This window comes from Phaenicophaeus curvirostris, chromosome 2 (genome assembly GCF_032191515.1).
Source record: "Phaenicophaeus curvirostris isolate KB17595 chromosome 2, BPBGC_Pcur_1.0, whole genome shotgun sequence".
Taxonomy (NCBI): domain Eukaryota; kingdom Metazoa; phylum Chordata; class Aves; order Cuculiformes; family Cuculidae; genus Phaenicophaeus; species Phaenicophaeus curvirostris.
This window is the reverse complement of record NC_091393.1, coordinates 45926774-45951811: the sequence shown is the minus strand read 5'-3', so window position 1 is coordinate 45951811 and position 25038 is coordinate 45926774. Positions and strand designations below refer to the sequence as shown.

The 25038-nt window shown below is 39.4% G+C and overlaps 1 protein-coding gene across 16 annotated transcripts in view; it reads left to right on the top strand.

Moving 5' to 3' along the window:
* EPB41L2 (erythrocyte membrane protein band 4.1 like 2) overlaps nt 1-25038 on the top strand; it is a 112270-nt gene that overhangs the window by 46980 nt on the left and 40252 nt on the right. For all 16 annotated transcript variants that reach the window (XM_069851899.1, XM_069851908.1, XM_069851901.1 and 13 more), the window contains exons 3-5: nt 983-1186; nt 14435-14539; nt 20111-20153. In XM_069851899.1, coding sequence (XP_069708000.1) covers nt 983-1186; nt 14435-14539; nt 20111-20153 — 352 coding nt within the window. The remainder of the gene's footprint in view (nt 1-982; nt 1187-14434; nt 14540-20110; nt 20154-25038) is intronic.

The window sequence follows — 25038 nt, the reverse complement described above, 5'->3', positions numbered from 1 at the left end:
TGAAGCCATTGGATCACATGAATACCACCTTAGTGACTTAACCACAGCAAATAACAAATGGATCATCTGAGAGTCCTTATGATCTCAGTTTTTGTTATCCTTTACCATACTTGTGGTTACTGTCCTTACTGATTTATTCTGGGAGATTGGTGCGGAGTTCCAAGGCAAATGCCACCTTCTCAGGAGTCTTAATTTTTGTGGAGTTGCATTGTCAGCGCTTGACATCCAAATATCACATTCTAGGGTGACAGAGATAATTAATTAAGAACATAGACAAGCTTTTATATGAGGAAGGACTGAGAGAATTGGTACTGTTCAGCCTGGAGAAAGAAGGGTTAGCCATGTCTGATGTGTGCAAATACCTGAAGAGAAGGAATGAAAAGGAACCACATTTTTCACAGTGTTATGCAGTTAAAATGGCAAAAGGCAATGGGCACAAATTTAAAACATGGCATTAATTTCAAATCACAGAAAATCTTTTCTATGATGGTAGATCAAATGCTGAACAGGTTGTAGAGTGTCTATCTGTGAAGATATTTGAAACCCAACTGGATATGATCCTGGGCAAACTGTTGTAGGTGGCCCCAGGGGCTTTGTCCTGGACAATCTTTTGAGTCCCTTCCACCTTCAAACATTCTGTGATTCTGTGTAGCTTGACTTCTATAAGTAGTTTTTTAGTTTTATACAATTTCTGGAGTTTCTTGTTAAATTTTTTTTCTGTTGGAGGGAAGAAGCCAATAAACCTTAAAATATCTGATTTCAAAGAAGGAAAAAAAAAAAAACCCACCTTCTGCAGTTTGAGAGCAAGAATATCTGGTCCCCAAGGGAAGACTTTAAGGCTTATACTGGTTATTGTGCTTCCAGTATGTGTGTAACTTTCATAAGAGCTTGATGTCTTATTTATTGGTAGCTTATAAAAGAAATTAAGTTAAAAATACCCACTTTCATGAGTTTAATCATGGTTTAACTGTATTTTATATAGCCTGCCAAAGATGGTAAAGAAACAGAAGTAGAGAAAGTTGAAGAGGAAAAGGAAAATAAAGAAGAAAAAGAAAGGGAGACAAAAGAAGTGCAGACAGCTGAAATTAAAACAGAAAACGTTCCTCACAAGTCCCCCAGGAAAATTAAAACAGTGCAGTGTAAAGTGATGCTTCTGGATGGCACAGAATACAGTTGCGACCTAGAGGTAAGGCGTCAAGTCTCTATATAATAATGTCTTTCCATAGTGAAAAAAAAAAATTGCTTCCATTGTACTGAGAGTTTAACAATACGTTTTATTTTTCTAGTGAGGTCATTACAATGTTACATTCTTGTTGCCATCATTAAGGGCCAGTTCACATTTAATTTTAAAACTCTGTCTTTAACATTACCAGTTTAACCGAAAAGAGGCACTCTTATGATACAATAGCAAATAATATAAAGTGCAATATACAAATCCTTTCAGTGGTGATTGTATGACAGCTCAAACTTTCTTTTTGAGGAAGATTAAGGTTTTCTTGAGGGCAATGTCATGTACTAAAATTGTCTTAAGTTCACTGATATTTTTTTAAGTTATGTTAGCTGCACAGTTTAAGTTATAAATTAAGTTTGTTTTGAAAGAAATTCTTTGTGTTCCAGCAGTCAGCGGAGGTTTCTGGGATTTGGAAAAAAGCACATGTCCTTACTCCTTCTAGGAAGGAGGATATAGGACATATGATGGCTGACCCATCCTCACCTTGATATTTGGGAAGGTTGTACTGCAAATAACCTTTTCAGACTTCTTTAGGACAGCGTGTTTGGGAGTAGTCAGCTTGGATCTACAAAGGGGAAACTATACATTCTCTTATGAGTTGACTGGCTTCGGATGAGGAGAGAACTGTTCTGCCTGGAGGGGGAGGAGGCTAAGGAAGATTTTAGTACTGTGTACAATACCTGACTGGCAGATGAGTAAAGATGATGGAACCAGGCTCTTCTCAGTGGTGCCCAAGTGACAGAATGAGAAGAAATGAGTGCAAACTGACGTACAGGGAATTCCACTGAAACACTAGTTTGAGGATATGTCTTTTGTGGGGGTGATCAAGCACCAGAACAGGTTGCCTTGGTAGGTTTTGGAGTCACCAGCCTTTGAGATATTTGAAATCTGACTAGGCAAGGCCTTGGCTTAACCTGCTGTGAGCAGAGCAGTTAGACCAGATGACCTCCAGAGATCTTGTCCAATCTCAGCTAATGTACATAATTATATTTCACTATTTTAAGAGTATAATTTGGGAATTACCCGAAACACACAAGCTGTGTTAATTTAATTTAGATTCTGTAATGCACACTAAACACATACTCTTTCAATTAAAAACTGATGATAGCATGAATGGTGTTAACATAGAATTATTAATAAAGAACTATAACCATGGCATAGCTGCAAATCCACAAAGTTGGTTAATAGTGTAACAATCACAGTGCCTGTTATGTCAACTGCCCCAAAAAAACATTTCATTGATTCACACTATTGACATTTTGCAAAGAGCTAACTAGTGAATGCTGTGTTAACCTGGTAATCCTTCTCACGCCTGGTCTTGCTGAGTTGAAGCTTTGTTCTATTAGAAGGTTAGCACCACTGCTGCTACCTGTTGTGGTGTGATGTATTGTTGCGGTGAAGTGATGATTCTGACTTAAGTACATTGATAAAATAATCCTCATGTCCGCAATACTTAACTGTGCTCTCCTATTTTCACTTCAAAACTATACCTTTGAAATAATTTGGAGTTTAGAGAAAATGTGCTGTTGCTGGAGAAAATGCAAATGTGAAAACAATATCAAATTCCCTTGAAAGTATTTTTCATATTTTAAACCTCATTAAGGTAAGAAGAGAAACTCTGGTGTTATCTTTTTCACATCATCATATGTTCTCAAAATTAGTAGTTTTTGTATGTGGTCCTTCTAGGAAGAGGATCACTTCTCTGGAACGAGTCCAGAGAACAGCAACAAAGCTGGTGAGGGGGCTGGAGAGCAGGTCTTATGAGGAGCAGCTGAGAGAGCTGGGGTTGTTTAGCCTGGAGAAGAGGAGACTGAGGGGAGACCTCATTGCTCTCTATAACTACCTGAAAGGAGGTTGTGGAGAGGAGAGTGCTGGCCTCTTCTCCCAAGTGACAGGGGACAGAACAAGAGGGAATGGCCTCAAGCTCCGCCAGGGGAGGTTTAGACTGGACATTAGGAAAAAATTCTTCACAGAAAGGGTCATTGGGCACTGGAACAGGCTGCCCAGGGAGGTGGTTGATTCACCTTCCCTGGAGGTGTTTAAGGCACGGGTGGACGAGGTGCTAAGGGGCATGGTTTAGTGTTTGATAGGAATGGTTGGACTCGGTGATCCGGTGGGTCTCTTCCAACCTGGTTATTCCATGATTCTATGATTCTCATCTTTCTTTATACTTGCAGGAAAAAACAGTTCTGTTAAATCTCAGCCTCTTAGCACCGTTGTTCAAGTGTCTGGTTTTCATTGGCATTTTTTGAAATAAGACAATAAAACCCTAAATAATGAAGAACTTTGTTAGCATTGTTCCACACTTGTGAAATTCAAAGCCTATGCTTTGCAGCTCTATACTGTTTGGGAGTACACCTAAGTTCAAGCATAGCGTCCCTACTAGTCCCTATTAAAAAGCTTCTAAAGGAGCAGCTCTTTTATTAGTGCTTATTGGACTCCATGATCTAGGCCAGTTAATTAGCTTGACACCTATCTTTTTATTCCTATCTATTTTCCTTTATTTTAAAAAGTAATCTTAGTATAGATTTAAGTGCTTGCTGTCTCCTGTGTCTCAGTTCTGAAAGCTTTAAATTTATTTTTCATGCTTTTTTTCTGTCCAACTTGTTTTTCTTTTTTTTTTGTGGAAGAACAGAATATCCAGTGATACATTCGTCTTGCCTAGGAAGAAATGCAGTTTCAGTAGACCAGAAACTGCTCTCTAAACTGCTATCCATGTGGTAGCTAGACTTCACCCTGCTTATGTTTCCCTTTTGCTTTGTGAGCTTAATTTGGTTCTAGACATATTTCTTTGGGTCCAATTCTTTAAAGCACTTCAACATACTTAATTTTTCATAACATGAATTTTGCATACTTAAAGTATTAAACTTTTTCATACAACATGTTATGCAAAAACTAGTGCTTTACTTTTCTCTCCTAATCTTTGAAGGTAGTCGTTACTTATTTTGCAAAGTGGCATGTTTGGTACAAATTAAATCAGAATAATTTCTCAAAGTTGACTGAATATAGAAGGAATTTTTTCAGACTTAAACGTGGATATTTTAATTCAATAAGGTGCTAGTGAGCCAAGCAACAGTTGTGAAGATGTTCTGGGATTTGATTTGATCATGGAGCTTCACAGATGCATTGTAAAATGTCAGTGTAAAAATTTGTTCTGTTTACACATGAAAAATGGGGATGCTTTAGAGTTTTTTTTCTCTATTGCCTGTTAGCAAAAGGGTTAATGTTACGTTTTTGCTAACTAACTGAAAAGAACAGGAATGAAAGTAGGTTTGGTATAAGGGACTTGTGTATCATTTCACTCTTTTTTCTGTAATCTTCAGAAAGGATTTGAGTTTTGGGAGCACATGTTTATAAGGAATTCAAATCCATGTACTATCTAAAGAAAGAAAAGGTAAATCAGCACAAATTGCAAGGTAATTACCAACTTAGTTATATCACTACAAAATTTCACGTGCACTTCATTCTATCTGGAATTATTTTAGTTTGTTGAATGGATTAAATATATTTGCAAACTTAGCATGTATTATATGGATAAAATTGGGGATTTATTACAACAGTTACATCAGTGTAATTTCTGCATAACAATACATTTTCTGGGAGTCTATAGTGAGTCAAAGCATGTTTTGGAAGAAGTGTAGGTGATGTGCAGAATATATTGAGAGATATTTAGAGACAACGCATTAGTTTCTGTAACACAATGCTTCTGAAAGTGGATTCCTGTGTGTCTTATCTGCTGTCGTTTGTTGGCAAGTGTTATAAAATAGAAGCTGATAGGAAATGCTCAGATAGAAAAAAACCCAGATTTAACATGTTGAGATAGCAAGCTTATGTATGAAATTGTGGGTGAAAATCCCCATTCATTCATAGTGACTCAGCATGTTTTTACTGTTATAGAGACATTTCTGCAGATGGCTGGTGCTGTTTTTTTGTAGTTCAGGATTTGTCATCAGATGTTGCAGTAGGAGTGGAGGTATACTTCTGTCCTTGTTTCTTTGCCACTTGCAGGTTTTATATAGTAATACTTTAAGGATTTTTTTTTCCTTTGCAGCTACCTAGTGTTGTTTTGATAATGGAGTTATTTCTTCTGGCTTGTCTTTGCAGGCCTTTCCCATTGCCCAGGGCATGCATGACATGGCTTGTGTTTGGCTTCCAACATAAAGCACATCTCAGATGTTTCTTTTCTGAGGGCTACTTTGTAAATTAATTTATCGCCTCTAAGAGTAATCCCTTTGTTCTTTTGCCTTTAGATCTCTTTTGCCTTAATAGGTCTTCTGACAGGTGTCAACTTGTCAGTTTGATCTTAATTATTTTTCTACAGAACTATTTAAACTGTTCTTGTTTCTTTTATGATAATTTCCTTCATTTTTTTTTCTCATCTTTGTTCTTTTATTATTTCGCTTTTAGATGCAAATTTGAAGGACCTGGTTTTGTAGTAGTTTTTCAGTATAACTTCTCCAAATACGCTTGTCTGAATGTCAGTGTAGATACAACATTTAAGATACTCCCCTGTTGCCTAGGCAAGTCTGTGACCTGTTGGCGTAATAATCCTGAGCCTTGTACCATGGAAACCTATTCTGTAGTTCATTGTAAATTAAAAGTCTTGCTATGTAGTGTTTTATTATCTTGGTTATTTTTTTTTCCACAAAAGTGAACTGTAGTCATTTCTTGCCATCAGAATCTCTGTACGCATTGGTAGCTTAGATAGTTGATAAAATCTATCTATGTGGTTGATAAATGATTAATCTGCATCTTGGCAACTTGCTCTGAGAAATTAAAAACTTAAAGTATGAGTAGTGTCATGAAATAGGATACCAGGCACTCTTCAGACTTGCTTTATTTTAGTTTTTGGGAACTCAATGTTACATAAGGAAGCAAAATAACCTGAATTGAAATGTTATATTTAAGCTCTCTAACCTTTAGTCTGAAATTCAGGCGGGACAGGAAGGGTAGGAGAGGAGGTGGGGTAGCCCTCTATGTTAGAGAGTGCTTTGATTCTCTTGAGCTTGGTTATGGTGATGATGGGACTGAGTGCCTGTGGGTTAAAATGAGAAGAGCCCACAAGAAGGCAGATCTTGTGCTGGGAATCTGTTACAGACCTCCTAGCCAAGCAGAAGCAGCTGATGAGCTTTTTCTGTGAACAACTGAGAGTAGTCTCAAGATCGCTACCTCTTGTCATTGTGGGAGACTTCAATCTTCTGGACATCTGCTGGAAGTACAATACAGCAGAAAGAAAACAGTCTAGGAGGTTCCTGGAGTGCGTGGAAGCCAATGGCATCCTGGCTTGTATCAGAAATGGTGTGACCAGCAGGTCCAGGGATGTTATTCTCCCTCTGTACTCGGCACTGGTGAGACCGCTCCTTGAATCCTGTGTTCAGTTCTGGGCCCCTCACCACAAGAAGGATGTTGAGGCTCTGGAGCGTGTCCAGAGAAGAGCAAGGAAGCTGGTGAGGGGGCTGGAGAACAGGCCTTATGAGGAGCGGCTGAGAGAGCTGGGGTTGTTTAGCCTGGAGAAGAGGAGGCTGAGGGGAGACCTCCTTGCTCTCTACAACTACCTGAAAGGTGGTTGTGGAGAGGAGGGAGCTGGCCTCTTCTCCCAAGTGACAGGGGACAGGACAAGAGGGAACGGCCTCAAGCTCCGCCAGGGGAGGTTTAGGCTGGACATTAGGAAAAAAAATGTCACAGAAAGGGTCATTGGGCACTGGAACAGGCTGCCCAGGGAGGTGGTTGAGTCACCTTCCCCAGAGGCATTTAAGGCACGGGTGGACGAGGGCATGGTTTAGTGTTTGATAGGAATGGTTGGACTGGATGATCCAGTGAGTCTCTTCCAACCTAGTGATTCTGTGTGAAATATATAAAGTTCTTTAAATCCACCGGCAGCTTGTCTGTGACAAACTTATGAATTAGATCATTAAATAATATTGTATGAAAGTATTATATTAAATAAGATGAGATACATACACTGTATGTGCATACATAGAGAACATGAGCAATTGATTCAATAAATATAACTTTAAAGCTATTGTAATTCTTGGAGGTAATGGTCCATGTAGCCTCGGACTCTGATGAGTAATGTGTGAATTCCTGTAGAGGAGGAAAGAAGAAACTATTGCTTGAATAGTTCTGGAGGAGCATGACTTAAAACAACCTTCACAGCCTCTGAACTATTAGTGACTTTCAGGTACCTTCTATGATTTTAAGACAGTTCGGTTCACTTAGTTTCATGTTGTTATTCCTATATCAGAGAGACTTGTCAAAGTATGTGAGGATGAAAAATGTATAATGGCCTGATGTAGTGGGATGTCCCTGCCCATGTCAGGTAGGTTGAAACTAGATGATCTTTAAGATCTCTTCCAACCTAAATGTATCTATGATTCTGTTTGCCAAGATTTGTAAATGACTGAATCTTTATGCTTACTTGAAATGACAGAATCGTGTTAAAGGATAAAATAACAGGTTTATGATTCAACAGTTTAGTATTTGTGAGATGTTATGGCAGCTGAGTTTTAATAGCTCAAGTGAGCAGACTGTTGAAATGTTTGAGATTTAACTTCTAGAAGCAGTTCTTAATCTTTTTTAGCACAGTGCAAATGACGATTTTGACACAATCTGTTCCTGATAGTTGATATCTGGGGAAGCAGGTGTAAGTTACTAATCTTTTAGGGTGATCTATATGTGCCTCTTGAGGGGGTGTGATGTGCAAAAATGAACTTGCTTTTTTGTTCTTCCTCTTCTTCTGTGGTTTCCTAGGTGGTTGAGTGGAAATTTCTTCATTAAGTTTGAAATCTGTGAAAAACTTATTCAGCTTTTCTGCTTTAAATATAGTCTGGGTTTTAGAAGAGAATAACACAGTTTGTCAAACAAAAGTGCTAAGTGCATAATGATTGCTAGTTAGAAGCAAATGAAGATCCTATTCGGTTTGTTTACTGTGTTCAGTCAGTGGTCTAATTAAACATTTATAACAAAAGGCATTTAAAGGATGCCAGCATTGACCATATTTTATGCACGTATGAACAAGTGAAATATATTGGAGTTGACACAGATTCTGTGGTTACTTACAGTTTGTTAATACAAGTAAAAATATTTTTTAATGTACAATGAAGATCAGCTTTTAACCCTGAATTTAGAAAAGTCAATGAACTTGATTTAGAACAGATGTTTAATTGTAGTTGAGTTTTGATTTACAAATCTTTATTTTCTGACTGCTCCAATGTGATATTTGACACATTTTTAAGATATTGGTCCATATTCAGCAGGTAACACTGAAAGTAATGTTTGTGTGAAGTCATTTCGTAGCCAAAAGATAAACTCTACAGCTCTGTGAAGTTAATGCTGAGGGAACCAAAATCTTTTCTTTCACCTTTGGCATCACCACAACCAAATGACAGTACATGGTACAAATGTCCTTATTTACGTAGTCTGAATGTACATGCCAATTTTGGCACTAACATACGAACTGACAAGAATAGTGCCTTCCTTACTCTTTCAGTACTTGAAATACTAAATCTTGAAAGAAGATGATTTCCGAGGGCTTTAGATACTATCTGAACATCTTCCCATAAATCTAAGCAGGCCGATAACTCTCAGAAAGGTCTAAGTCACAGATGCGCTCTGAAAGTGACTGAAGTGACTTTTGTAACTTGTATAAACATGGCCTATTGTGCAGTTTGATTTCAATGGCTAAAGGGGATATTAGGCTGATAGCAGCAATGGGCTATCTTTACAGTTTGAAAGAGTGATCATTAACCTCACTGTGCTTTGTGATCCAAGTGTTCTAGGTCTGAAAACTAAAAAAACCTCCCACCACACCAGTGTAACTTCTGCTCACCTGTTTTTCAAAACCTGTCTTTATTTCCATGATGGTCTGTTGGCACCATCCATTCCAGCTGGTTACACTTTAACTTTTTTCCAGGCTGTGGCTGCTGAAATCATACACAAGCCCCCCACCCCCACGCCCCTAGAAAAGTACTGCTATCCAGCCAGATGTTCCTGGTCCTCCTCACTGCATGGCAGTGATGTAAGCCATAGCACAGTGTGTGCCATATTTATCGGGGACAGCTACTAGGAGAGGGTTCTCTGGGCTGCAGAATTGGTTTCTGCCACAGAACCGGGTTTGTCCCTGGGAGCTGAGTGGCAGAGGAAGCATTGGAAATGCCCAGCAGCTATTCCCAGTGTGTGGCCACCAAGGACAGAGACAACTCTCTGGGCCTCCTAGGCACATGGCCTCTCTTGGGGCCACCACCCCAGATGCCTTTCTTTAAAGGATGCTGGCCAGAGGATGCAGTGGGTGAAGCTGCAGGAGGGTCCTGTTACTCCTGTCACAGGGCCACCACCTGGCACTGCAGCAGTGACAATACTGCAGGACAGGATAAAGGGGGCTTCATCCCATATCTTGCTGCCTGTCTGCCTGACTTGCTGGGGCAGCCCAAAGATATTGCAGAGGAAGTAATTGAGGAACTGGTGGAATTACTTGGAGGGGGGAGCTAAGGGAGGGAGACTGGAGACTGGATGAGAGTGCTCGGCATTCTCTGCTGCAAGCCCAGCTCTCCGTGGAGCCACATTCAAAGCTCATCTGATGGACTGAAATCCTTTGGGGAAGAGATGCCCAAGGCTATTGGGCCTCTTCAGCTGTGGCAAGATCCAAGGGAATTCCTTCCTGAGGAACACTGCAGAGCTCATTGTCCTCCTCCTCTGCACAGCTAGTGGCAGCAGCCATAAGAAACGGGATGCAGAGATATTGCAAGGGGTCTTAGTTTGTTGGGGTATGCACTAGTGTCCTACCAGGTGTGGGAAGGATTCTTTGCCCCTAATGTCTGTCAGGACAGGGGCATTTTGCTGTTCTTGGAAGCCCCCGAGATGGCTCCAGGCTGAGGGAGAATGGCTTGTATCAGAAACGGCGTGGCCAGCAGGTCCAGGGAGGTTATTCTCCCTCTGTACTCGGCACTGGTGAGACCACTCCTTGAATCCTGTGTTCAGTTCTGGGCCCCTCACCACAAGAAGGATGTTGAGGCTCTGGAGCGAGTCCAGAGAAGAGCAAGGAAGCTGGTGAGGGGGCTGGAGAACAGGTCTTACGAGGAGCGGCTGAGAGAGCTGGGGTTGTTTAGCCTGGAGAAGAGGAGGCTGAGGGGTGACCTCATTGCTCTCTATAACTACCTGAAAGGAGGTAGTGGAGAGGAGGGAGCTGGCCTCTTCTCCCAAGTGACAGGGGACAGGACAAGAGGGAATGGCCTCAAGCTCCGCCAGGGGAGGTTTAGGCTGGACATTAGGAAAAAATTTTTCACAGAAAGGGTCATTGGGCACTGGAACAGGCTGCCCAGGGAGGTGGTTGAGTCGTCACTTTCCCTGGAGGTGTTTAAGGCACGGGTGGACGAGGTGCTAAGGGGCATGGTTTAGTGTTTGATAGGAATGGTTGGACTCGATGGTCCAGTGGGTCTCTTCCAACCTGGTTATTCTATGATTCTGTGATTCTCTTCGGATGCCCTGTGGGTTGAGGTGGGCTGGGTCTTGCTCATGCATTCAGAGAACAGCCAGTTGCCAGCTCTGATGCCAGGAAGACTGACACTGGTCCCTAGGGGATTTTTCTTTTTTTTTTTTTTTGGCTTCCTTTGCAGCATTAAGCATGGCCTCTAGAAAAGGCCCCTTTGGGCTATTTTGGCTGGGTTCTTGCCTGCTGCTCTCGCACCTCCAAGGTGCCACTTGTGTCCTGCCTCTCCCTTGAGAGAGTAAACAGCACTTCTGTTTTGCATCATCAGCAAACTTGCTAATGGCGCATTCAACTCCTGCATCCAGATCACTGGTAGAAATATTGAAATAAACTGATAGCCTGGAGGAACATCACTAGTGTTTATATTGTATTTGTAGTTGGCAATTCCTTTGTAGCCAAATGAATCCATAATATCCTATTCTAATTCCCAGCTGCATAGTAATTTCCATTCTGTGTGCCTGCTGTGATTGCTTTGCTCCGGTTTGCTCTTCTTGTGAGAAGGCAAAGGGCAAACCTCGTGACCCCTAGTTTTACAAAACAGTTGTATTATGAGGTGGCATCTGGAGTGTCTAAATATAGACTGGGAGTCGGTACCGGAATAACCTCCATCACATACGTTCTTCCTATGCTTTCACATTAAAAAAGAAAGCATGACTTGGGGGCAACACAGAATGCTGCTCTTCAATGTACTGTTGCATTTTAAACTATGGGCTCTGCAAGCCTGTCCTCAATTTTCTCACTTTGTTGAAGTCTCTTTGGGTAGCTAGGTAGATGTGCTCCCCTTTTTGAGTGGGGGGCTGGGTATGGATTTATGCTTTTACTAGCATTTTGGCATTAGAATTTGGAATAAGGAGATTTGTTTTCAGTGCTGTTGTTTCCTGTGCTATATACATGTATATGAGTGTATATACACCTGTATGTATGTGCATATCTATACATACACATAAAAGGTTAGTGATGATCATTTTACACACTGGTGGTGACTATTGCTTGACACACCAAACAACTGGTGGAAAAAGAAAGAATCCTGTACAAACCATGATGATGCCTCTTAGTCCCCTGTTCTTCTGTTAAGCAGTTTCTAACTTCTGAAATGACTGGATCACAGTAGTTGTCTTCTCTTTGTAACCTTCTTTCTTGTTTAGAAAGACTCTCCTAGGAGCATGGGGTTTTCCAGAAAAATAGTTACCATGTAGATTAAACTGTATAGTAATGCTTGTCTGCAAAGGGATTACAAAGAAATTGCACTTTAAAAGTTTGGGTTTGTGTATTGAATACTTCTGCAGATTTTTTTTTCCTTTAAATTGTATCATATTTTAAGATTAAAGACCTAGGTATCTTAACTTTTCAAGGAGGATTTTATAAGGAGAACTGTTGCTGAGACTGTGAGGCTTGTTATGCTTTGAATCTGTAGCAGTGTTGTATAAATGTCACTTTCTTATGCTGTAATTTAGTATTGTGCTGCTGTCTGGAATGTAGGCTAATGTAATTTGGCCTTCATGGCATGTTGGTATTTTTCCTTATGTGGAAGAACTGTAAACTTACAAAAATATATTTAAAGATACAGTGGACATAACCAGTGTATCCAAGTTCTGTGTTGACTATGACATCCTAAGAAGAAACTGTAATATTTTGCTGTTATACTTGCAGAATGTTTTCTGTGAAGTTGGATGCTTTATATTTCTGTATACAAAGAGTTGATATCAACTGTTTTTAGTTAATGAACTTTATGAAAAGCTATTTAATTATCAATTTACTTCTGGTATGTACTTAATGATAGCATATGCTATTTCTGCAATGATGTGTGCATTTCCTTTACTGAAATATGTATACCTGGAGCTTAGTTTGCAAGAGTGATCGCTGATGTGTACAATGATTTAGGGAGAAAAAATGGTATCTATTACATGCACCTAAGTAGGTTATGATACTTCAAACCCCCTCTTGCTTACACTTTTCCTGCTTTCAATTTAGTTCTCTACGTAACTGTTTTTTTTAAGCTGAAGGTGTCAAGGAAAGTGGTTACTTCAAACTGCTGGGAGAAGTGTCATCTGTCTTTGCAAACAGTAAAAATTCTGAAAGTACCACACAGCTCAGTGTCTCAAAACTGACTTGAGTTCCACTGCCTTGCTGTGATGGGCTATCAAATGTGCTCATTTTATGTTTCTTTGGAAATTTTCTGATCTTTCAGATTGTAGTATTAGCTGAACAATGCAGTCTTGAATAAATAAAGCTTTGGATTCTTGGGGAGTAAAACAACAATGCCTTCACTATTTGCTCAGCGCATACCTTTTCTCCCTGCTCTGTCCTCTCCTGGCCTTTGTTTTGTGCTGTGGGGCTGAGCTGCAGGCAAGTGCAGAGCTGGGGCATATTGTGAGCGCTCCGCTGTTCTCTGCGGACACAATGGCTGTAGTGTCACCAGGGCCTACACAGGGGCAGTTGATGGCGTTTCTGTGGAATTGCAGTGGTGTATGGCATCTACTGAAACCTGTAGGATAAGCAAATGCAGAAATTCCTTTAAGCTGCCAGGCTTCTGGAAATGCCATGTTGTGGTCTCATTAAAAAATGCCGCAAATAGCAGAACAGTCATGGAGGAGTTGGTTCAGACTGGGAGACTGCATGCTATTCATGTTCAAATTTTAACTCTGGAAAGAAAGTCTCATATTCCCCACCCCAAGTGTGTGTTGTGAGCAGTCTAAAACAGTCTGTCAGCTGCTATCTCCAGTACAACAAACCTTTTCCTTGAAATCTGGCACGCAGATGTAGGGCTTGGGCCTGCTTTTCATTACCAGCAATAGTAAGATACAGGATACCCTTGTTTTAATGTACACAGTTCTATGTCGAAGAACAGATAAAACTTCAGGACTAATTACTGTTAGCTTAAGCTGTAGTAATACTGAGCTACAGCAAGCAAACTTACTAGGAATGTCTTCAATTGCTACTATAAAGTAGGAGGTGACAATATTGAAACTAACCTCAAATGAAATTGGGGTTTTTTCTTTAATTTTTTAGTTATTTACTGCTAACTTCCACAAATATTACTTTTTGGAAAAAATAAACTTCTTTGAGGTCTGGTGTTTCCAATGATTTTATTGAGTACCGAGTTCCTGAATCTACAGACAGAAGGCAGCCCTCTTATTTTCTCCCCATCAAAACTTCTGCAGTAGAGACAGTTAGGCATGTTGCTTATGTTCTGTTTAAACTTGTGCACTACTTCTACTGGTCTGAGCACTGATTGCTTGGTTTTCTTGTCTCTTGAGGATGATAACATGCTTCATTTTTCTTGGGAGTCTGTGATTCTGATTCTGTGATTCATATAACTCATGGAGATGTATGCCAAAATGCTGAAAGTGCAGAAGTTAACAGAAATAAACACTGTAGGAAGACAAGATTTTTAGAAGACAATATAGAAAAAGTAGGCTTACATGAAGCATTCTTTTAAAAATGAAGAACCAGAAAAACTTAAGAACTATTTAGAGACACTTAATGGTGTAAAATAGTTGAATCAATTTAGGTACCTGTATTTTCCTTATGCATTCAGGTCAACTTTTTTGACGGATTGAAAAAAGTCTGTATTTTTGTCAGTGATACATATAGATAAATATGGTGAACAGTGAATCACAAGAAAGTTGCAGCTTTATACTCTATTGATAATTTAACTTTTCCTTACTGGTACCATGTGATTACAGTATCAGTAATTAGCACTATTTTCCCCCCACCAGAAAAGAGCAAAAGGCCAAGCACTGTTCGACAAAGTGTGTGAACATCTCAATTTACTGGAAAAGGACTATTTTGGACTGTTGTTCTATGAGACTTCAGAACAGAAGGTAAGCCTGTATGAGGGTTTTCGTTTGTTTGGGTTTCTACATTGCTACTGACTTTAGTGAGGAATATTGTGTTAAATGTATACCATTAGAAATGCTTGAGTAAAACATTTGCAAAACGTCAGTTCTAGTCTGCTGTAAACTTGCAGCATGTGTGAGGTACTGATTTGCACACTAAGACACCTATCAAAGTGCCTGCTTATTATTTATAGTGGGGGAATATTTAAAACGTCCGCATTTTTTAGAAAATCAAGTAATTGCTAGAATTTATAGGAAAACTGTATGCTATCCCTTCAAGTGAAGACAGGTAGTTTTAACATCTTTTTAAAATGTCTGATAACTCCCCAAAGTTGTAACAGCCCTGGAGTCTGTAACTATTAGGCTTCAGAGTTCCTTTTTTGTTAATTTTAAACTAAAAGAAAACTTTGAAATTCAAGATGAAAGCCTAGATTGGTGCAAAGTATGTCTTTTCCCCTTCTTTTTAAATTATTTATTTATTCTAGTGTACCTCTGGTCAGACTACAGGTATTGTGATACTTCTAAGTCACGTTAACAGAGGAACAGAGCACCGCGTGTTAGAGCCCTGTTCTTACATCTGTGCATCTTTGTGTGTTATCACGAATACCTAGCTGTAGTGTATTTAACACGTGAAGGGGAATTGCATGCTTTTGTGGCACAATGAATAATGAAGTTTTGTCCAAACTGGTTAAGCTCCTGTGAAGCACAAAGGGTGGGTAGAGGCAGTTGCTGAAATATCATTACCAGTTCTCATTTTCTTCAAAACTTTCAGGCTGAGGAAAATACCAGAGGCCTACTTTAGACACTTAGCTGGCAAATAGAGATTGATTGTCAGAGTTGAACTGTTATGTTCCTTAGAATATTCACTCAGATGTTTTTCAGAGTCTAAGAAGGAAAAGAAAGGACTGTTTAGTTGTAGATAGGGAGATTATGTACTCTACCTAAATTTCCCAAGGCAAATGGCTTTACTTTTTCGTTGGCTCTAAAGTGTTTGCTTGTTCAACAGGGATTGTCTGGGTGTCCATTGATGATTTGTGAGCTTTTAATTTTAAATTGATTTTCAAAGTTATTAGGGCAGCTTTTGTGATATGTAATTAACATATATTTTAGTAGTTTGGATATATGTATGTGATGATTGCCTTCTTCATTTGTGTTCTGTGTTTTCTGCCACTTTAAGAACTCATTGTGTGATTTTTGCTTTTTTACTGCAATAACTTGTATTCATGATCACTATCTAGAAATATAAGAAACGAGGTGATAATTAAAATTATCTGGATAGTGTGGTCACTGTTTCGATTATTTGTGTATCCAGGGTAAGTCTAGCACTGCCTTCAAAAGAGGAGTAGACCACTTGTCACCTAAATTGTGGATAGCAACAGGCTTTTAGTTAAATTTATGGGAAAGTCTGCTTAAATTTCTTGTGAAGACTTAAAAAAAAAACGGTTGTTGTATTTTATCGTCTTCGTACCACTAAGTTCTTATTGTTATTTGGAGAAAGATAAAGAAGTCTTCCCTAGCAGATATGAATTTCCCACCTCCTGCTTTCTATTGCAGGCTTAAACTTAGTTTATGGTGAGCTGCAGGAACTACCAGATTTTGAAGGCCAGTGAAGGAGGAATTTGTTTTAGGTATACACTAGATGGTACCCAGAGTGCCATTGTATGGATGATACTAGGCCTCTGATGGAGTTGTGATTGCCAGATGAGAGGGAATACCCAGGTTTCAACAATTTGAAAACATGGACTTTGATATGAACCAGTCACTTGGCTTACAGGCTTTTTTTGGGTTGGGCAATATGTACTGTCACATACGCACAGTTGTTTAGGCGTGGGGTTTTTTTTTTTATTCTTATTGTCACTCAAGTTACCTGACTTAAAGCTACTGCATTTTTACAACACCGCGTTTGAAAGCTCTTACACCATTTATCATGTGAACTGATGTGAAGTGTACCTACTACAGTATCTTAATACTGCAGAATTAAGGCGTTTGTGCTGAGGTCCCCTTCCCTAGCTTCTGTTTCTTTCTTTCTGGTAAGTTTGAAATTGTGTAGCTACATGTACTATACATGTGCTCTAGGATTGAGCACTTATTTTTTGTTAAAGTGATTTTTTTTAATACATGGATGAAGAGTGTTTAAATTGATTTCAGTAAGTTAAATATTTGTAGTATGTTTTTAGTGAATTCTGTGCTTCTGTGTTAGGATTTTTGTCTCAACTGTTTTCCATAATTTGAAAGAAAAAAAATAAGGGGGAAAAGCATTTAATAGTCTATGTTTGGATGTAATTAATAGATAGAAGGGGAGAGGAGGGGGCTGATCGTTGGTGTTCAGCACTAGCTGCCAAAGAAAGCCTGAGGATTTGGAATTTTTACTGGTTTTAGGCCCTACTCTTTTGTTCGCCTCTGTAGCAAGTTTGAATTCTCTCTCAGTACTAGTTTTCTGATGCATTTTTTTTTTCCTCTTATGACTGTTGCCTTTCCAGATTAAAATGTCACAAGTCTCTGACCTTCAGGCCAGTCAGTACTAAATGCTGAATGATGTGTTTTTCTCATTCTTGTGCACTGATCACAGCCACCCATTTATGAGCCAGCTGTTGAACTCTACGGCAGCTGTGGGGTGTGGAAGCTGAATGCCAGGCACTCTTTGAATTAGAGCTGCTCCCTAATGCACCACTAGGGTACCATTGGAGGGCGAGTTCCATTAACTTTTCTCTGTGGGTGTTCTGTGATGCAAGAGACAAGTTACGTCTTCAAATCAGGATGATTTTTCTTAGCTTTAATACATGTATTAGAACTATTTAGGTCAAATAACTCAATAATGATTTATTTTGTGGTTTTGCATATGTTAAATTTATTGGTCTAGTTCAGTGATTTCATTGCATTACACGCTCAGAAGTTCATGAATGCTCCATTCACACTATAACTGATTTGCAGAAGGGTTAGAAAGCTTTTGCTCTTATGTTCTGGGTACCAGCTGGAAATGCTGCTTTTCTGGATTTCTACAAAATACTTTTGTACTGGTAGAGAACATTTTGTTGTTCTTTGACAATGCATTGCTTTGCCTCTTCTATAACCTCACTGTTCGCAAATCAAACAAATAGATTTCTGCATACTGGAACACAGTAGTATGTATACACTTGGTGTTTTGTTTTGAAAGACAAACCTGTCTTTTATGCATTAAGAGGTCTATTTTAAGGTAGGTTATATTTTAACAGTGTTTGGTTTATCATAACAAAAAGCATAGATGCAAAATACCCACCCTAGTAATTATATATAGAAATGGAATATAAGCATCAGATTTTATTTGGCAGAACAGTTATGGAAGTTGGTGGCAAAGTCTGCTTCCTATAAGCATACTGCAGGTTTGGAAAATCTCAAAGTGAACTGTAACTTCTGTAAAGGAAGGATTATTCTTCTCACCTTGCAGTATATTCTGTATTGTCTGCCCTTTCTCCTAATTTATAATATTAAAAGATAGAGCACTGAAGTGGCATACTCATGAATCCTGTTTTTCTGCTGTGCTATATTCTGTACTTATTTACTTTTTTTACCTTATACTGTACCTTATCTAAATTTTAAGGGCTTAAGCTATTTCTAGTTATCTCTGTAGTCGGAAGAAATAGCTGCGTATCATTTCAGAATGGAATTCATTCCAAAACTAAAACCTAGAATGAGAACTGTAGCTGAAGTGAGTCTCAACTAACATTATTCAAAGACTTCTCTTGTCTTCCAAGGCCTTTCCATATCAAGACTTTTCCAGCGGAGAACAGTTTTTCAGACTTAAGCAGAATAAATGATATACAGATCTATCATAGAAGCATTTTGTACCTCTTCCTTTGTAACGATATTATAGACTGTGCATCTCTGGAGGAATTATAGTAGCTATGAAATGTAGAGTTTTCAGCGTTCCTAAAGCAAGAAATGTGCAATTATTCTCTGTTTGTTTACATCTATAAAAATGTTTTTTTGCATTTAATTTGTAAACAGTATTTCTCTAATATGTACATGCTGCATTTGTGACAACCAACCTGGATCAGGGTCGTTTACAACAGGGAACTTAAATTACAGGTCATATTCATAGCCACGTCCTTTATCAGCAGAGGTGGCCTATATTAAAGATCTATGCTAGTGCAAAAATATGTAGTTCCAAATTCTCCTAATCCATACAGACCTATAACATTGTGGCCTATCATGTTTTGTCTCCTTGAAATAACTTTGATCTTGGATGGAAAAACCTGTAATAAAGACTAAGCGATAAAGTATTGGGAAAACAATTGTTGCATCTGGTGCTCTGTTCCATAGACTGAAAGGTGAGTCACATATCCACTACTTGGCTGGGTTAGGCAATTGACATTGTTAGAGATATGCCTTTAGCAACATCTATGCTGGCACTGAGTTCCCCTCTGACTTCAAAGTTGCTAATGTGTGCAGTGGTTTGTGGAGATGCAAATATTATTCTTGACTTTACAAATTAGTTGAAATTTCTTCCCTACTTTGTACACATCTGTATTTGAAATGTGTGAAGTACTGCTGGCAGGCTGGTCATATGCCTGTATGTTTATTCCATCTATGTGCTTACATGTGTGTATCTGGGCATGGGAAATCAAGGTTTAAACACTGTATAAAGTAAATTCTTGGTAACTGCAGTTAGAAGGCTTATTTTTCTAGTGTCTCTGTTTTCTAACATCGGAGGAAAAAATTGTAAACAAGTTTGTCCGAGTTACTGATAAATGTGTTACTGATTCCAGTTTCATTTGTCAAAGTTATATTTTTTTAGATGATCAGTCAAAAAAGTCTCTTTTGCATATATCAGTAACTGAAGGGCTATGAGCCATTTAATAGGTTTCACAGATTATATAAAAATGTTTTTGTTATTGAGGATAGAACGCATATAATAGCGAGGCATCTAAATATAAAAAAAAAGAATTTATTTGTATTGCCCAAAATGGAGCTGAGTATCTGGATTTGGACCTTGTCATTGTATCAGTGCTGACATAATATATGCACATAGAGAACTTGGCTTTGAAGGAGTCCGGGAAAAAATGTGCATCAATTTCATTAGGTTTTTCTTAAACACCTTTGAATACTATCAGAAACAAAAGGTTTATTCTCTAACACAAATAATGGGAATAACTTGTCTCTAGAGTTAAAGAGAAATACTGTTCTACTGTGTGTAAACACAGGCATGTAGTGACTATGTAGTCTGCTTTTGTCAGTAAAAGGAGTGTGAAAGAAAATTGCATCGGTCAAATGTATTTTTCTACACTACCTCCACTGTAAGACTATCCGCTTCTCAAAATTATAAGGCATAAGTAGTCTAAAGAAATAAGATGACCATGAAGGCAGTGGCATTACACACTTTGATTTATGTGCATGGGTGGGGAGGCTTGCTAACAAATCACAAGTTCAATTTTAGAATTCTCCTGGTGATTTTAAATTAGAACTGAGAACTGATGCCTCAACAATGCAAACCGTAACTGTGGTGTATGAAATGCCTTCACCATCTTCAGTCTGAAATGATTTTTAAATGCTGTTTTGTTTGGTTTTTTTTTCCCTCAGAACTGGCTAGATTCTTCAAAAGAAATTAAAAGACAAATTCGAAGTAAGTACTTTTTGTATTCAGGTGTTATGCTGCTTTCCTGACAGAAATATTCTTCATAAACTTAGTAGCCTGAATGTTAACTAAACTGTATTTTTATACTATTAAAATAATTTATATCTGATAATGATGTATTTGGCCTTAGAGCAGAAAGCAAAGCTTCTGTTTCTGTCCACTGTCCAAGGAGAGAAGTAATCGCTCATACTTGTGCTGTGTAAATTAATGATTATACTGGCTCCTGCCCCAAAGTTATCCGGTGTTGCATGTGACTAATAGTTGATCTCTGCATCCTGAAACACTAGGTGTTTTTCTACTTTGTGCTGATATTTGGACTATGGGATAGAGAATGTCATGTTGCAAAGATGGTCATGGTTGTTGCTATAGAACTTTCTAATTTCCAAGACTCACCAGCAGAATATAAAGCTATAAAACAGAATCAGTCTTACAGAACAAGTATCTTTTTCCCATCCTGATCAGTTCAGCTTAGATACCTCTGTTTCCAGAATGGAAACGGAATAGAAAGCATTATCTTTGAATGTCTCATTACAATGCTTTTCAGCTCGTGTCTGTGAGAAGTCTTCATACTTCCTACGCTTGGTACACAATGAGTAATTTACTTCACTCTTTTTGCATAAAAGGGTATAAACTCTTCACTAGTTAGGTACCTTTTGTAGTGGTTAGGGGAGGGAATAGAGAATAAATTGAGGAAATACTTTGAGTATGCATGTCTCAAAATAAGTAGCCACATAGAAGTGCTAAACAGCTCTTGACCTTACTGAAATAATTCTCATTGCTTTTACTCATTTGTAGCCAATGCAGGGGTGTTCTGTTTTGGTTTTGATGGAAGTATTCTTTTATGACTGACAGTAATTGTAAGTGGTGAAGAGATGCTGATACGGTTTACATGTCTACACTACCAACATGACAAGAATTTAAGTTGTTTAAGAAACTGACTTTGAACTCTTTTGGAGAATGTGATCCAGTGGTAGCACTTGTAGTTAAAAGCAGTGTTACTTACAACGATAAACAGGTGGTTTCTTCACTGTTGGTAATTTCCTCTTTTAAGGCAACACTCGCATTTTCCAGAAATCAGTGGTGTTATGTCAATTAAACCTACTTCAAGTCTGCAGTGTGACTTGCACCCTTAGCAAGTTTGCAGATGACACTAAGCTGGGTGGAAGTGTCGATCTGCTGGAGGGTAGAGAAGCTCTGCAAAGGGATCTGGACAGGCTGGACCGCTGGGCAGAGTCCAATGGCATGAGGTTTAACAAGGCCAAATGCCGGGTCCTGCACTTGGGGCACAACAACCCTGTGCAGTGCTACAGACTAGGAGAAGTCTGTCTAGAAAGCTGCCTGGAGGAGAGGGACCTGGGGGTGTTGGTTGACAGCCGACTGAATATGAGCCAGCAGTGTGCCCAGGTGGCCAAGAAGGCCAAATGGCATCTTGGCTTGTATCAGAAACGGCGTGACCAGCAGGTCCAGGGAGGTTATTCTCCCTCTGTACTCGGCACTGGTGAGACTGCTCCTTGAATCCTGTGTTCAGTTCTGGGCCCCTCACCACAAGAAGGATGTTGAGGCTCTGGAATGAGTCCAGAGAAGAGCAAGGAAGCTGGTAAGGGGGCTGGAGAGCAGGCCTTATGAGGAGCGGCTGAGAGAGCTGGGGTTGTTTAGCCTGGAGAAGAGGAGGCTGAGGGGAGACCTCATTGCTCTCTACAACTACCTGAAAGGAGGTTGTAGAGAGGAGGGTGGTGGCCTCTTCTCCCAAGTGACAGGGGACAGGACAAGAGGGAATGGCCTCAAGCTCTGCCAGGGGAGATTTAGGCTGGACGTTAGGAAAAAATTCTTTACAGAAAGGGTCATTGGGCACTGGCAGAGGCTGCCCAGGGAGGTGGTTGAATCCACTTCCCTGGAGGTGTTTAAGGCACGGGTGGACGAGGTGCTGAGGGATATGGTTTAGTGTTTGATAGGAACGGTTGGACTCGGTGATCCGGTGGGTCTCTTCCAGCCTGGTTATTCTGTGATTCTGTGAAAATAGAATAACTTTGGTATTATCATATTCTGTGGGGATTTTATAAGAAATGGGGATGATCCTGATGTTCTGAAGGCAGAATATATTGGTATAGGAGTGGGGGCTCTTTGTGCTTTCTTGTCTGATAAAGGATGCATTTAACTGGTTTTACTATTGAAGTTAAATGTAAAGTTATCTTACTGCCTTTTGTCAGGAGAGTGCTTGTTTTGCCAGAAAGAGTCTAGAAGGTTCATCACTTTACCTAGAATATGATTTTTCTGATCTAATGTAGGTTAACTGTGTCCACTTAGGGTAATGGCCCTTGTTTTGTGATGGAATGAGTTCTTTCAGGAGGTGAGTTAGTGCGTTCTGAAATGAGTGCCTGAAAGGAGAGCGAAACCAGCCTTGGCAAAAGCTTCCCCCCGACCCCACATTGGCTATGCATGGAGTCAGTGTTGTCTTACGTAGGTGACTAAATATCAGTAGCCTGGGATTGAGTGAAAATGTCAATTGGCATCAAAAACAGTAATGGTTATGGTGATAGGGAAGTTTTCCTGTTTAGAAAGGGGTGATTCATTGAAGGAATGAAGGCAAAAAAACTTGAATTGAATCAAGTTACAAGCAAATTAATTATTCAGGGAGTTGAGGATGGAAATCCTCTTATTTAATGGAAGTTAATTAAAACAGATGAAAAATTACAATAGGTAGGGCAGCTGGTGGCAAGTCTTGGCCAGCAGCTTTGAGTTCAAACCTTGCTCCTTATTCATGTTGAGACTATTCTTAACATCTTATTCATGTCTCTAGCCATTCAGACTGGGGAACTTAAACACCCAAACGGAATACAAGGCTAAATACAAATGTCCTGAATATGGGTCATGGCAATCCTTGGTTTCAATACAGGGTGGGGGATAGCATGGTTGAAAGCAGCCCTGCTGAGAAGGACTTGGGGATGCTGATTGATGAGACATGAGCTGGCTATGTGTGTTCACAGCCCATAAAGATAACTGTATCCTGGGCTGCATCAGAATTGTGGCCAAGGTGTGGTCAAGGGAGGTGATTTTCCCCCTCTACTCCACTCTAGAGAAACCTGGAGTGCTGTGTCCACTTCTGGAATCCCCAACATAAGAAGGATATGGAAATATTGGAATGGGTCCAGAGGAGGATTATGAAGATGATCAGAGGGCTAGAGCACCTCTACTCTACTATGAGGTGAGGCTGGGAGAGTTGGGGTGGTTCAGCCTGGAGAAGAGAAGGCTCTGAGGAGGCCTTCCAGTACGTGAAGGGGTCCTGCAGGAAAGCTGAGGAGGGACTTCTAACAAGGGCATGGAGTGATAGGGCAAGGAGGAATGGGTTTAAATTGGCTGAGGGGAGATTTAGATTAGATATTAGAAAGAAATTCTTTACCCTGAGAGTGATGAGGCACTGGCACAGGTTGCCCGGGGAAGCTGTGGCTGCCCTATCCCTGGAGGTGTTCAAAGCCAGGTTGGATGGGGCCTTGGGCAGCATCATCTGGTGGGAGGTGCCCCTGCCTGTGGTGAGGAGCTTGTAACTGGATGATCTTTTAGGTTCCCTTCCAACCCAAACCATTCTATGATTCTTTGAGACATAGTTAGCCAACAATTAAGGTAGTTCTGGGAACATCAAGGATGTGAAATGGATTTTTGGCTGTGCGGTGTGTTCTACAGTGCAGCCTAAACATTTTAACAGCTCAGATAAAAGGATGATATGGAAAGATAATGATATGGTTAAATATGTATCTTTTCAAATTACGCAGTAGGCTAAATGACGCTATATTCGTAACTACAATTCCGAGAATAATATATTACTAGCTTAGGATTTTGCAACGCAGTGTACCAAAACATTTAAACTTGCAGCTTGTATTTAAAGTGCTGAGTAAAGTTAGAAGTTTAAGTGTATGGCTCTGTCCAGCTGATTTTAATACTGACAAAACAGTTAAGGTCAGACATGAAAATGAGGATCGGTATTTCATCTGTCCTTTATGTGAGTAACTATATCTGCAGAAGTTGTGGCTAATGTCAGTCTAGCTGATTATGCTAGTCTGGCTTATAGCTGAAGTGAAATAAGCACCTGTGCCAGGGAAGAGCTGTCCTGGAGGAATGCTTCTGTATGTGTGCTAATTATGAAGAATGATTTTGCAGTTTGGAGATGTCTGAGTTTGTGAACTCAATCTTGTTAGTCCAACTAGGCCTGGCTGGATTCTGGGGTTTGTTTTGCATATTTTTGAATATGTGAACTGGCTATAGATCTCATTTCTTCAATTTTCTTGAGGCAATTTAAGCAAAGTTGTTGAAGTTATTTTCTTAATTTGATGGAACTTTTCCACTTCTGTATGAATTAGTGTATGTGTCCTAGTCATGCAGTAACCAAAAATGTTATTTGAGAAATGGAGGTATCATCAGTAAAAGCCAGAAAAAGCCTTCACTGGAAAAAAAAATCAACCCTCAGTGATTTCCCAGTTTCAGTGGGATGAATCATGTTAATTGTATGCTTTTAGCTGGTTGGTTATATTGTATTCTTTTTTTCTAAGAATGCGCTTAAAGTTGCTGCAGAAGCATTTTTGAGGTAACAAGCTGGGTAGAAAAATTTTTGGCATTTCTGTAGTCCATATTATCAAAACAGACAGCCTTATCAAGAACAAAATGCTAAATATAATTTTAAATATCAGTTGTTTGGGGTTTTTTTGACCTCGACCACCAATTCAAAGCTCCAATAATAGTGTGCATTATTGTGTGAAGACAATTATGCTTCTATGCATCCATTAAGAGGCTATACACAGTATGCTGTAGTGAGAAGAATAAATATAAATTGTGCACATTGTGATATCCTTGTTAGTCTATATTCAGGAGATAATAAACACAT